Genomic DNA, 14,714 nt, shown 5'->3' on the forward strand with positions numbered 1-14,714 from the left:
GAATATAGCCAAACAAGGTCAGCAAGTCAAATGCATTCACTTCAGTGACTTTAAGAGTGAAACTTGTTTTATTTTAATTTTTTAAAAGCATATGTTTCCCAAGCTAGTCTTTGGAAGACAGTTAATTGCTTTTATGATTTTTGTCTTACAAAGAAAATTTTAGTTTATTCTGTAGTTGAACAATACTTGATTGAAGAATGCTAAAATTTGTCATAAAGCTATGTATACTAAGAATAATCACTCCATTATGATTGCATCCATTATACTTCTAAATATGAAATGCCATGAGAATCATAGCTTAAGAAATAAAGGATAAATAAAACATTCTTTAACATACTGCAAGACAGTTGCAACAAAACAGAACAAAACAGACAACGGGTTGAAGGAGTCAAGGGAGTTTGCTTACCTTGAGTTTGCGTTTTAGACCCTAGTTGTGTTGTATTCAGATTCATGTTTGCTTAGAGACCCAATGAGGCAGAACCTGGAATGTTATGGCTATTTCATTCAACAAAGTAATATTTGCACAAAATATAAATACATATATTTACTTTAAAAGCATACTTAAAGTTAATAAAGCGATGAAAATAGTGGAATTTCTCCAGCAAGCACAAATATATTAAATCAACTTAGATATTTTAGATTTAATGAAAAAATTCATAAATTCTATGTAATTAGATAAATTATAGTAAACATGAAAAACACAGCATAATTAATCTAGATGTATATTGGAATTTTGAAAATAAATCGTTACTAAATCCAAATTTTCTGCCTAAATATTTTTGCTCATTTTAGAAATATTAACTGTAACACATGATATTTTATATATGTATAAATGAAAAATGAATAAAATGTCGCCAAATTTTCTATATTTAAATAAAAATTTATAATATTGTCTCATTCAATGTTATAAAATATAACTGTAATCTAAATATTACATTATATGGAGAAAATACACTTTTATTTTCTTACCAAAATAAATTTCTATTGCAAAATTATTTATTTTTGAATTAAAAATATTCAATAAGATAGTATAGTTATCTTGGTAAGGCAACAGTTTTAGAATATTATTTTATATCATAAAATATATTGACCACAGAAACAACTATGACCATGTGGAGGCATATGGGTTGCATAAATGTCTACTCTAAATGAAGTGTCCTGTGTTCTGTAGAAATGGTTTATATATATATAAAAGAAATAAACCAAATATCTTTGGTCTGTGAGCACATGTGTCATCACACACATGTAAACTTCATGCACATGTATGGGATATAAAACAAAGAGAAAACACTAGAAAGAGAAAGAAGGGGGAAAGGAGGACACTGGTTTCAACTATCATTCAGAGGGGTAATGAGCATGAAAACAGACTAGAACACAAAGCTGTGGGATCATTTCCGTCTTCAGTTAATGGCTGCCATCAAATATCTATGGATACTGACCGCTGGACGGATTTCTCATGTCTGGATAGCCTGTGGCTTGTGGTGGGCACCTCCTCAATCTCATCGATGTCACAGGCGTCTGCCGCATCTTGCGAGTAGTTGTGTTTCATGACCAGTATGTTCCTTCTGTTCACGGGTGGGATGAGGGGCTTAACTGGCTGGGTGGGTATCTCTGCCAAGATGGAAGCGTCCCTTGTGCTGAGGTTACTGCGGCTGCCTTTTGCGCTGGACAGTTGGGATCCACAGTGATGGTCATGGATGCATTTGGAAGATGATCTCCGCAGTTTATGGTAATTCTCAAAGTCATCTGCAAAGTCAGCCGTGGCTCCAGTTCCTCTGAGCGTACATAACTCATAATGAGGAGGTTCAAACACCTCCTGGAAAACGGTCTGGTCAAAGTCTGACTTCCTTTGGACGTATTTTTTACGAGGCTGTTTGATCTGTACAATGACAGAAACGATAATAAGGATGATCACAATGCAGGAAGTCACGCCAATGACTGTCCCACTGGTGTTGGTCAGCTGATCCAGCAGGCTGGTTTTCCTCTTTTCTGTAGGTAGGAGAGAGTGAAAACAACAGACAGACAAGAGGAGAAACAACCCACCACACGTTAATATCGCCTTCCAAATGCAAATCCAAAACTTAAAACAAAATGGGCTGAGCATACAACTCTCACAACCCTAAATTATGACACAACAATGCTTCAAAATAAAAATTCTGTTCTCACAAGGCCTCTATTTTTCATCCATAAAAATGACTATCTTATTGTTCACTTCCTACTTTGAATGCATATATGTATACATATTTGTATTATGTTTGTACAAATAAATATACCTGCTAAAATTTGCATAATACTTATAAAATGTCATTTTGGAAAGATGTGACAATTTCCTGAACTCTAATTATTTTCTCCTCTTAGTCATAAGAGAATCTCTAAATCCCAAACCAGAATTGAATGTCTCTGCCTTTCTTTATTGCTGCTTGACAGGGAAAACTGAAGTTAGAGGAACCTCAACATTTTGAAACTGAGAATAATTCAAAACACAACCACAGCAGACATTTTGGAGTGGAAGCATAAGAACCTGCACATATTTTTCTCAAACAAAAATTATTATAAAAATTGACCAGGAGGGGCTGGAGAGATGGCTCAGAGGTTAAGAGCATTGCCTGCTCTTCCAAAGGTCCTGAGTTCAATTCCCAGCAACCACATGGTGGCTCACAACCATCTGTAATGGGGTCTGGTGCCCTCTTCTGGCCTGCAGGCATAACACAGACAGAATATTGTATACATAATGAATAAATAAATATTTTAAAAAAATTGACCAGGAAAACTCTGGTATAATGAAGGTGTGGGCATTTTCCTATCAGTGGATAGCCAGTGGGCATCTATGAGAAAAGAACACAGTCATGGGAGAGGGAATGTGCTCAGGAAAGAATATCCTACATGTACAGAAGCTTCAAAGGATAATTGCAGATAGTCAATCGTGCAGAGGTATGAAAGGAATTAATCCATTCTGTAAAAGTAAAATTAAATGTGTGAGAATTCTCCAGGAAGAGTGATCATCTACGGGATTTAAGCAATGACTCTCTCCCTCTTCCAAATCATCTGCTGTATTTCAGGCAAGTAGAACATAAAGCCACAGGCTTTATCTGCAAAGCCAGAGATGGAGGAATAAAACTTTTGGGAAAAAATATGCAGAAAAGTGAACACAGCAACAGAAAAGTGTATCAAATAATCAGCCAAAAGCACATAAGGAGAAAAAAGAGAGCATAGAACAACTACTTCTTCTAATCAAAAGTTTAAAACTTCCTATATAAATGATAAAATTCATATTCAAATCCAAAAAGATTCAAGCAGAATAAATGTAAAAGACACATTCAGACTTATACTATTAGAAGAGCTTTTGAAAATATGGAGGAAAAGAAAAAAAAATCAGCAAAGGGGAAATGATACACCCAAAGAAAGGATCTATACAGATTATGATGTGATTGATGGTCATTGGAGGTCAGAGAAGCAAGTGCTCACAGATTAAAAGTACTACAAGCAAAATCAAATTAAAGATCACATAAATAAATCTACACCCAAATTCACTATCTAGTAATATTGCTTTAAAAACTGAAATAAAATCATCATCAAATTTAATTACATGAAAAAAATGAATCAATAATTACAGGACTGGCCTTTGACTAATAGGTCTTTGGCACATAAGCAAGCAAGGGCAATGGCAAATGAGAAGGAAGGAAGGAAGGAAGGAAGGAAGGAAGGAAGGAAGGAAGGAAGGAAGGAAGGAAGGAAGGAAGGAAGGGAAGGAGGGAAGGAGGGAGGGAAGGAGGCAGAAAAGACAAGAAAGGGAGATGGACATACGTAAGTATACATAAAATTCATAAGATTTTTTTCTTTATACTCAATTAATTTGTTTCTTAAAAAAACACAGTGAGCTCTGTGCATCATTGTATTATAGAGCCCACACTTTGTAGAAACATGTTTTCTGATAACAGTAGTAGAACTGAGTTTTCTGGGAATGAAACCATTGTTTACACCAAAAGAGGACACTTTAGTAAGGAAAATCTCCAAATATAATTCCCTGAAACAGAAACAACAAGTAGGAAGAGTTTATAGCAAAGAGTGCTGATATTGTCTGCCCTTATTCTGTTTCTATCCTGAAAATAGAATGATACAATGGAGTAATTATTACAATGTTCTGTTGAGGTTGTAAGATAAATAAGTATAATGTGTAAAATAATGAATGAAATCTGTATAAAATGTATATATATGTATATGTATATACATTACTATTTTTATATATACATACACACAAGGAAAAATTCTATATTTTATTAGAATTGCGAGCCTAAAGAAAAAAAGAAGAAAATATACTGAAAAGTTAACGTGTGTTGTAAGCCCCTAAGACAACATAGAAAAAATAAATCAAGAAAATATTGAAAAACACTAAAAAGCAATTGTAACAGTAAAATATATTCTTCTTAGGGTAAAAGAGACTATAAAAGATGAAAAGATATGAAACCTATAAAAACAAAATATGACAAACAGTATTAACCCAATATGGAAAATAGAGAATTATAGACTAATGAATTAAATAACATAATGAAACAACAGAGACAGTTAGAATGGATAAAAATTAATATTAAATTAAACATCAATAGTAGTAAACATTTCTTATATAGAAAGTAGAATGAGCTAAAAAAAAGAAGTGCAGAAAGACATCAAAGAAAGTAGGCTGCAAATGAATACACTTTAAGACAAAAAAAAAATATTCCTAAACCTTTAGATTATCAAATGTTCTAAGGAAGTTTATTTGGGGATGGTATGAAAACTCATGAATTTAAAGACATGTGAAATGAAAGTTTTACTAATGTAGGTAAGGTAGAAAATAGGTCATTCAATATTATGTGATACAGAAAATGATAATATATTCTTTTAGTCCTAGAAAAGATACAGAAAAAGAAAGGATTTATACAATGCTTTATGAGTATACCAGATGTGGAGACATAATATACTATTCATAGATCAGATGTATACTCATTTCAAGGACAGATGGAACATTCCTTTAGGCTATATGATATGCTGAGACAGAGAACCAACCCCAGTAAATTATGAGCTGTCATAAGAAGAGCTAGAGAGATAGCTCAGTGGTTAAGAGCATTGGCTGCCATTCCAAAGGTCAGAAGTTCGATTCCTGGCAACCACATAATGGCTCACAACCATCAGCAATGAGGTCTGGTGCCCTGCCAGGCGGTGGTGGTGGCGCATGCCTTTAATCCCAGCACTCGGGAGGCAGAGGCAGGCGGATCTCTGTGAGTTAGAGACCAGCCTGGTCTACAAGAGCTAGTTCCAAGACAGGCTCCAAAACCACAGAGAAACCTTGTCTCGAAAAACCAAAAAAAACAAAACAAAAAAAAAAAAAAGAAGTAACCTTTGCTATCACAAGAAGATTAGCTAAGATTTCAAAGATGGTTTTACTTTCTAAAAAAGACAGTGTTTTTATAATAAATTTTCATGATCGTCCTCTTATTTTGATATTTTTATTATATTCTTTTGCATGCAACAAACTAATGTTGATGGCTACTCCCTAACACTAAGGTGTGGGATCATTCAGAAAACATTTAATTTCCTAGCTGTTCACTGGGGGTTCTTTAGACTAAATTTATGACTAACACTAATTATCAGAATAGTTTTCATTGCACAAACTTCTCTTAATGACTCATTAGGTCAATGGATACTGAGCAGGTTTTCCCTGCTTCTCTTTGCAGAAAGTATTTTGATAGATCATCCTAAAATTTAAGTGAAAATGTGTAGTGATATTTCATTTGTTTTTAATAAATATAGCATGCCTGAAGATCAGAGAGTAAAAGAATCCCACCAGTCAGCCTTACAGACCATGCAATGCAACACACACCTTTAATCCTAGTAGCCACACTAGTTTGCCATAGAAACCGGGAAGTAGTGGTACATGCCTTTAATCCCAAAACTAGACAGAAATATAAGATGGGAGGAGACAGCTCTCAGACACATAGTTACATTTCTGATTGGAAAGAGGTAAGAGCCAGTGGCTGGTTTTTTTTTGTTGTTGTTGTTGTTGTTGTTGTTCTTCTTCTTCAGGTTGAACCCCAATATCTGTCTCTGGGTTTTTATTAATTATGTTACAGAAATGTGTTCCTTGTTTATCTTCCTTTGAATTGGCATTAACATTTGACTCTAATAATGGATTGTTTTTTTATGTTAACTAAACTGGAGCATAACCCAGACAAGTCCTATTTAAATAACTATAGGTAGGTTATGGATTGGCCCACAGGGCAGGGATGCTGGGAACTATTTCATAGGGCAGATATGAATAATTTTGAAAAATTTCAATTGAAAACAGAAGTGATCCTTCCAAATATTTTATCTCTATACTATGTGCAAAAAAGTGCACATTGTAAAAAGCTGGAATAAAGAAAAATAAAAGAAACGTAATAAAATATAAAGGTGTCATAGAGAAGTGAGGCTCTCAACTGGTAGCTACTCATCTCTCCCCTTGGCTCTCCAAGTTCTCTTCAGGTCTCTTTAGTGAGTGTCCTAAACTGTAAGGAGAGTCACTTTCAGTATGAATGAGGAAATCTCAGGACAAACTGAAGAATGAAGAGGGAGACTATTTACAAACTAACTATAGGACGAATACAAAGACAGACAAAACCACACCCTCTGTTTTGTACGACTGCTGCAGAAACAGCTCCCTCCCACTCTGTTGCTCTGTTTCCATTACCTTTACAGTGGTTTTCATCCCAGGGATACACACAGTTCTGGAGCCCATTGCAGACAAGCGTGTTGTTGATACACATGTTACTGTGGCAGAAGAATGTGTTGCCTTCACAAGGAGCTAAGGGAAGAAGAGAGAGAGAGAGAGGGAGGGAGAGAGAGAGAACATGAAAAGGAAGAAAGTCACGTCTGGTGCCCTTTGCTTCATTATGGTCACTGAAAGTGGGACCACGATGGAAGTTAGGATGTGCATTTAATAAGACTTGTCACTTGCTTCTCAGAAAGGTTGCCACAATGATCATTACTTTTGGCGACTGGAGGTTGGGCTTACCAAGGACACGGAGACTCCATTGTCTCCAGTACATGAGACTTAGAAAAGTTCATATACTTTCCCTAGTCATTTGCTTGCTTTATGCAGCAATTCTACATGCATAAATTTAAATTTACTATACAAGTCATTAATCAAAGTGAGTATATTTTTAAATATGCATGGAAAGTACTATTGAGAGAAAATATATATTAAACAGAACCCATAACAACACTTTAGCTTGTGTAAAAAATAAAAGATATAGAAATCCAGAAGCAACAGAAAATTGATCTTCAACACCATCAAGAAAATAAGAAAATATTTTTACCCTCTCATACAGAGAGACAGAGACAGAGAGAGAATGTCTCTAGTCTCAATATAATTCACATCGTCTGCTAACAGCATAATCACTAATTTCCAGAATACAATGCACATTTAGGTAATGGGAGTGAAAATTAGAACTTCAATGCGGTATGAAATATGAACAGAGAATTGGGAAGATGTGATGGGCAGTGACAGCAAATAAAAATGTTCAATGTGATGTTGATAACAGAAAACATACATTTGTATCATTATTATAAAAGTAAAAATATCTACTTAGTTTGCAGAAATACTGCACAGTGGATTATAATTTACAGAAACATTTTAGACCATTTCTTAATCTTTATAATCAGTGTGTACCTCATTAAGTTTAATTTTTGTGTGAACTTTTCTAGTTTATTTCTCTTTTGTAGTAGTATTTCTAGGAAAGTGAATATTAAAAGTGTATGAGATGTTTGAAATCAGTCATTAAATACTTAACGATCGTTATTATCTAACACTTTAATCATAATAAACTTTAGATTTTTCAAAACTATGTTTTTCGTATACTTAAGGAAATTAGTTTCTGCAATTTAATATGGTCAGGAAAATATTTTGCATAAGGCAACTATTACTTTCATATATAATAAACTTTTATGAGGAAATTTACTGAATTATGAAAGCAAGTAGTAAAGCTGAGAGAATAGAGAGAAAATAGAGTGATTGAGAGAGATTGAGGGCCTTTCAGAGGCCCCGGTATTCAGTTCCCATCACTCGCATGGTGGTTCACACATACATGCAACTCCATTCCAGTGATTTTGTTTCACCCCATATGTCCCGGCGGGCATTTGGTACACATAAACTCACCAAAGTACTTACTACAGTGGTTCCACCTGCTCCCTGCTCTGGCTTTCCTAATATGTTTATTTCCGACACCTGGGATCTATTCTAGATTCTTTGATAAAGATTAAAATACATGGAATATGATCTGAAAAAGCTATAAAAAAACATAGAACCTATGACAGACCTTTCAAAAGTACTATGCTTAACACTTTATTAGATTAGTGATTTGTGTAAATCTGTTATAATGCAAAATTTAATAATGTGATATATTCTTGCAAAACCTTACATTTTAATTTGGAAGTAAATTAAAGTTCCTAATGGCTTTATAGAACAGATATGGTTTTCTACACAGATAATAAATGTTGTCAAAATTTGTACTCAAAATATAAAACATTTTCTGTAAATAGATTATAATGACGGCAAAATGTGTTTGTGTGTTAAGTGTTATTGATAAGTTGTTCTGGTTTACAGTTATATACCAATTAAAAAACACTTTTAAGATACTTGACTACCGACTCCAAGATAACATCTTAAACCAGTCAGAATGGCTAAGAGCATTTTCCGTTGTACATAATACAATGTTAATAGTGTGTTGCTAAGAGTGTTCAGATTGATACTTTGAGTAGCAAAGCTATGATTCTGTGTCTCCTGCTTCCTAATTGTGAAACTATTAATCCACACATCCTTTCAGTTCTTATATGTGTCTTGCTTTTACTGAGAATGCTATAAATACAGATAAATGTCAAAAAATGTTATCCCAATAGAATGGTTATAGAAAGCACAAACAAATAAGTAGAATTTTTTTAAAAAAAGGTGAGAAATGTTATCATGGCTATAAAACAGGTTTATAACATGTTAGTACCTGAACTAAAATTATATTTTGTAAATAGAAAAAACACCTACAATGGTCTATTAGGACACTGTGGGCTTTGGCCTGAGAGGAATGATAGTCCTAAGACAAAAGCTCATTGAGTATGAATTGTAGGGCACTCTGATAACTGGCACAGTATACCGGCAGGCCACTCCCAAACTTCCAGCATACCTCTTCAAACTTTACCAGTGAGCTGGCCAACGTGATAAATGCATGCGGCTGACTTACTGAAAGCTGTACTGAGATAATAGCAAAAAATAAGGTACAAGGTTGTAAAGCTAAAGTTGTAGGCTGGGTTCTTAAACAATGTGACAGAGAAACAGTAAGAAGAAGGTCAAGAGGTCAAGGTCATACTTGGCTATGTAACTACCTTGTATCAGAAAATTGATATATGGGGAAACAATATTGCGATGTAGAGGGGATACATATTATCAATAGAAATGGATTAAATGATGAAGGAAAAACAATATTGTGATGTAGAGGAGATACATATTATCAATAGAAGTGGATTAAATGATGAAGGAAAAACAATATTGTGATGTAGAGGGGATACATATTATCAATAGAAGTGGATTAAATGCCCCCTCACTTGTTAATTGTAAAGTAAGCATTGTTTTTTTGAGAGATCTCCAACTTTCACTAAGTAACAATGCTTATTGGACTGTCTTCAAAGCAAGATTTCTGGTTATCTTTATATCTTTAATATATTGCCACAATTTAAGATATCATGTTTCAATTCTAGAAAAAGAACAGCAAAAATAGAACTTATACATATTAAATACCAAGACAAATTTAAATTTTTAGCATATATGCGTTCAAATAAAAGTATAGCTTTTAAAAGACTATAGCTTACATGTACATAATTACTTCTGATATTCTGTTTTTATACTTTAACAAGACCATGAAAATAATATTTATTTTCTGTTATAAAATTGTAACAACAGATATTCAAATATTCTAGATCCACCTCTAAAAGACAATAATGTCTAATCTAGAAATAATTTTATCTGTTTTTTTAACCTCATATATATATGTAAAATTTAAGGTGTTGAAATCCTGTCCAGTTGGTGATTGATAGAAGTGATAATGTTGCTTTTTGCTTTTTATTGTAATAAAAAAATTCAAAATTTTTAGAAAAACAAATAATATATCTAGACTGTGAATTATTTATAGGTAACTTCAATGCAGTTTAAATTTTATTCACTGAGTATTCTTTAACTACTTCAAAAGAAATGATGAAAACACAAAATTCAGTGAAGAAGAGGAAGAAATGCCCTGTGAGCTATAGATTCCCTGTGTCCATTTCATAAGTCCCGAGGCTCTATGTCAAATAGGAGCTGAGCAGTCAGAAAAGTTTCATGGTCAAGAACCTACAAGCCTTTGTTTATTTTAAATAATCCCATTTATTGCTTAAAATGGAAAGCAATGTTTAAAAATTTAAGAGTTATGTTTGTAATGGTAAAAACTATTATAGTGACTGCATTCTTAATGTGTAAGTAAATACAGTTTAGTGTGTAAGCATATCTATGTGGATGCAATTTCTCAAATAATGAGTTTACTACATAAACAAACCATGAGAAAAATGTACAGAAAATATGTATGTCAAAACGTGAGTTATAGCCGGGCGGTGGTGGCGCACGCCTTTAATCCCAGCACTTGGGAGGCAGAGGCAGGCGGATCTCTGTGAGTTCGAGACCAGCCTGGTCTACAGAGCTAGTTCCAGGACAGGCTCCAAAGCTACAGAGAAACCCTGTCTCAAAAAACCAAAAAAAAAAAAAAAAAGAAAGAAAAAAATAAAAAAAAAAAAACGTGAGTTATTTCTAGGTTTTGTCTAAAGGTTATTTCTAGTATTTGCTAAAATTATACTGTGTTTATCTTTTTTGAAAAAATTACAATAGTTTTATATTCATATATACACATTTTGAAAACTAGAGAATTTTCAAAAGGGATATAAAATTTTCATCAAAAAAGTCACTTTTCAATCTTTCTCTTTGTACTAGAAAAATGACAGTTTTTATCGGTTATCCATACATCTCTACAACTAACAGCAATGAACATAAAATATATTTAAGGACAATTAATTGTATGCTGCTATTTTGTATGAATTCGCAACTGTTTGTTTTATCCACAAGGTGGCAGACCTGTACCACACTTCACTGAAACATTGTTGGGCCCTTACCTACCCTAGTGATAAGACATTCCTACAGCTGAGGTCTGACTCCAGGGAAGTAAAGGAACCATAAGCCGAGGTCCTCAGTGACACTGGTAAGCAGTGTTAGGAAAGAGAGAATGAAAGACAGACACGCACTACAAGCATGATACTGTTTACTTATTCTAAAATCCATATTTTATAAAATAAAAGATCTAAACAGATTGTCTGGCTCCTAAGTTCATAAACAGTTTCAGTTCTATAATTAAGATGTTTTAGAATTCTAACTGTTGTTTTAATGTTGAAATCTATAAAGTGTTCAGTCATACTGTCAGTCTTTTCTTTCTTCAAATAAACAAAAAGTAGTATTAATTTAAAATTAATCAAGTATGAAATAAAACATATCATTCTGGGAAGCTAATATTTCAACTAGCTGCCTTTCAGAGGCAATGAATCAGATGTAATGGGTGGATTAAGTCAGCCACACAATCGTCATATGGCATTGAGAAACAGAGAGAAGGAACAGTGTGCTTGCAAACATGGGCTTACGACCACACTTAGAATCTGACTGTGAGCTTCAGCATTGGTTTCCTCATGTTCCCTTCCTTTTTGTTTCCCTCAAATCATCTTAAAAGTGATTCAACCTTCTCTCACTCCAGAGCTCACAGGACATGGTGACACACATTCAGACACTTGCACATCCCACTCCCAGCAAAACACACTCATCTGATTGGTCCATATCTGCTTTGTCCTGTCCTTTACCTTTAAATCAACAGAACTTCCTGCAGTCACGGAGAAGAAAAGGAGTGAGAGGAGGAAGACGATGAGCACATTTAAATTCCCTCTTCTTATTTCTTGGGTTTAATGATTATGAGCCTTGATGATAATGACTTATTAAAACTTTCCTTAGAAATCAGGGCTTATGCCGGGCGGTGGTGGCGCACGCCTTTAATCCCAGCACTTGGGAGGCAGAGGCAGGCGGATCTCTGTGAGTTCGAGGCCAGCCTGGTCTACAAGAGCTAGTGACAGGACAGGCTCCAAAGCTACAGAGAAACCCTGTCTCAAAAAACTAAAAAAAAAAAAAAAAAAAAAGAAAGAAATCAGGGCTTATTAATCTTTCTGATGTTCAAGATGATTTTGATTCTCTTTTACTTGTTTTGGATGAAAAATTAAGAGAAGTTTCACACTGTTATAAACATGTCCATGTGGTTTATATTTTTTTTGGTTGACAGATATACAGTGATTTCGTATTGCACCCAAAGGTTTGCATAATAGAAAACTCAGTTGGTTTCATTCAATGCTCATCGTGATTAATTTTGTTAAGACCATTTCCTATGCTCTGCCAGCCCCCTACGCCAATTTCTACAAACATCTCGGGTTAGATTTTTGAGGACTTTTTAGGTGGCTCTTCTTTTTCCCCTATTTCCTTTTTACCCAGTACCCCATCAATTTGTACTGAGCCTGAGCTTAAACCATTGACTCAGGACTCCCACTGGGCTCAGAAAATTGTCTGAGAAACAGCCTTGCTCCGAGCATTCCAATTCCCTCACAGATTCTCAACTTGGAATTCTAATTACCATGCTGACTGAATGTGGCTGAATAGAGTCCTGGAAAAGGACGCTCATGTTCATCCTTCTCCTTCTAGCCAGTCCTAGATCCCCTTCATTCCCTTAATTTTTCCTTTCATTTTATCCTTGGCTAATTGATTTGTATTTTCTTATAGCACAAAGTGGTTGGGTTCGTAATGACATATTCATTCAAATTCATACCGTACTGTGACTGCTCCCACCCTTTAATCCTTCCTTCTCCCCTAACCATATTCTTGGTATTCTATAAAATCCAGAGGCTTAGTAGAACATATTTTATAAAAATTTTATGTCAATAAATTTGAATTTATAAGGAATGAATAAATTCCTAGACATATGTGACCTACCAAAATTAAATCAAGAAGATATAAAGAAATTAGACAGATCAACTAATTAAGCTCATCAGTGACTGGATTGAATGACTACTAAATTCAACTCGGCTCTTTACAAAAGAGCTAACACAAGTTCTGCAGAGTAGTCCATTACATAGAAATGGAAAGAATGTTATCAAACACATTTCCGTAAAGCCAGTATTAACTCAATATCTAAACCAGATAAAGATGCACATGCTCATGTACACTTACACACTCACACACGAGAGAGAGAGAGAGACAGAGAGAGAGACAGAGAGAGAGAGAGAGGAGAGAGAGAGAGAGAGAGAGAGAGAGAGAGAGAGAGAGAGAGAGAGAGAGAGAGAGAACAAGAAATTTCCCTGATGCCGGGCGGTGGTGGCGCACGCCTTTAATCCCAGCACTCGGGAGGCAGAGGCAGGCGGATCTCTGTGAGTTCGAGACCAGCCTGGTCTACAAGAGCTAGTTCCAGGACAGGCTCCAAAACCACAGAGAAACCCTGTCTCAAAAAACCAAAGGGAAAAAAAAAAAGAAAGAAAGAAATTTCCCTGATGGAGAGGATGAAAGAAAAAGAAAAATACTTGCTAAAAGAATTCAACAACACATCAAAAATGAAACACTGTGGACAACATGACTTCATTCCCGGATGAAAGGATGGATTAGTATATACGATTCAATAAATGTAATATATCTCAAAACATACTTAAATAAACAAATTACTTGGTCATTTTCATTGATGTAGACAGGCTTTTGACAGGGCTCTGCATCCCTTCATGATAAAAGTTCTGAAGAAGCTAGGAATAGAAGGAATGTATCTCAACATAACAAAGGCTGAATATGCCAAAGCTAGAGAACTGAAAACAGACCCCTAACATGAGGAACAAGAAGGACACTCTGTCCACTAACATCTTTTCCTTACAGGACTTGTAATATTAACCAGAGTAATAAGAGAAAGGGGAAGAATGGTGCACATAGGAAAAGGAAACAGTTATTCCTACTTGCATGCTGTATGACTCTTCACTTAATTCTGTACTTAACACATCCCAAACACTTCACCAGAAAACTCTTAGAAATGTTTTTTTTTTTTTTCATTCGAAAGGAGATCAGCCAAACTCTGTTTATTCAAACTTAGGAAAAAGCTTAAATACCTAGCTGCTGAACAACCAAGTCTTTAAAAAATTATAAACACATCAAACCATCAATATTGCTGTCACAATTTGTCCTTCAAATACAATTTTTCTGCTATCATATTGTAAACTAAAATGACCCGTAGATTTTGCAGTTAAGAATAAATGACATTTTAATGGAAAAAAGATGTTTACCAAACTAATTCCAGATATAGACTTGTGCACCTTCTCTTCATGTCTCTTACCATCTTTCCATTGATTTTGAAAAAGATCAATGTTTTCAAAACTCTCTGTTCTGACACGATTGTTCACAAAACCTTTCAGTTTTAGAAAATAAATATATTTCTGAATCTATGTACTACATGAAATTCTGCTTACAAACTTCAATTTAATATCACACAATTATTAGATCTCCCTGAAAAACTTGTGATAAAATTGCAACTTTCCACCATTGAAGACTGTAATATGGAATGAAAGTTATGACC

General features: G+C 34.5%; 1 protein-coding gene across 2 annotated transcripts in view; it reads right to left on the bottom strand.

The window, feature by feature from the left end:
• Window positions 1-14,714, bottom strand: part of Neto1 (neuropilin and tolloid like 1) — a 112,689-nt gene that overhangs the window by 6,658 nt on the left and 91,317 nt on the right. For both annotated transcript variants that reach the window (XM_057789008.1, XM_057789007.1), the window contains exons 8-10: window positions 6,704-6,817; window positions 1,440-1,989; window positions 407-481 (exon numbers count right to left, since the gene is read on the bottom strand). In XM_057789008.1, the coding sequence (XP_057644991.1) occupies window positions 421-481; window positions 1,440-1,989; window positions 6,704-6,817 (725 nt within the window). In that variant the 3' untranslated portion in view covers window positions 407-420. The remainder of the gene's footprint in view (window positions 1-406; window positions 482-1,439; window positions 1,990-6,703; window positions 6,818-14,714) is intronic.

The sequence above is a fragment of the Chionomys nivalis genome, chromosome 14 (genome assembly GCF_950005125.1).
Source record: "Chionomys nivalis chromosome 14, mChiNiv1.1, whole genome shotgun sequence".
Lineage (NCBI taxonomy): Eukaryota > Metazoa > Chordata > Mammalia > Rodentia > Cricetidae > Chionomys > Chionomys nivalis.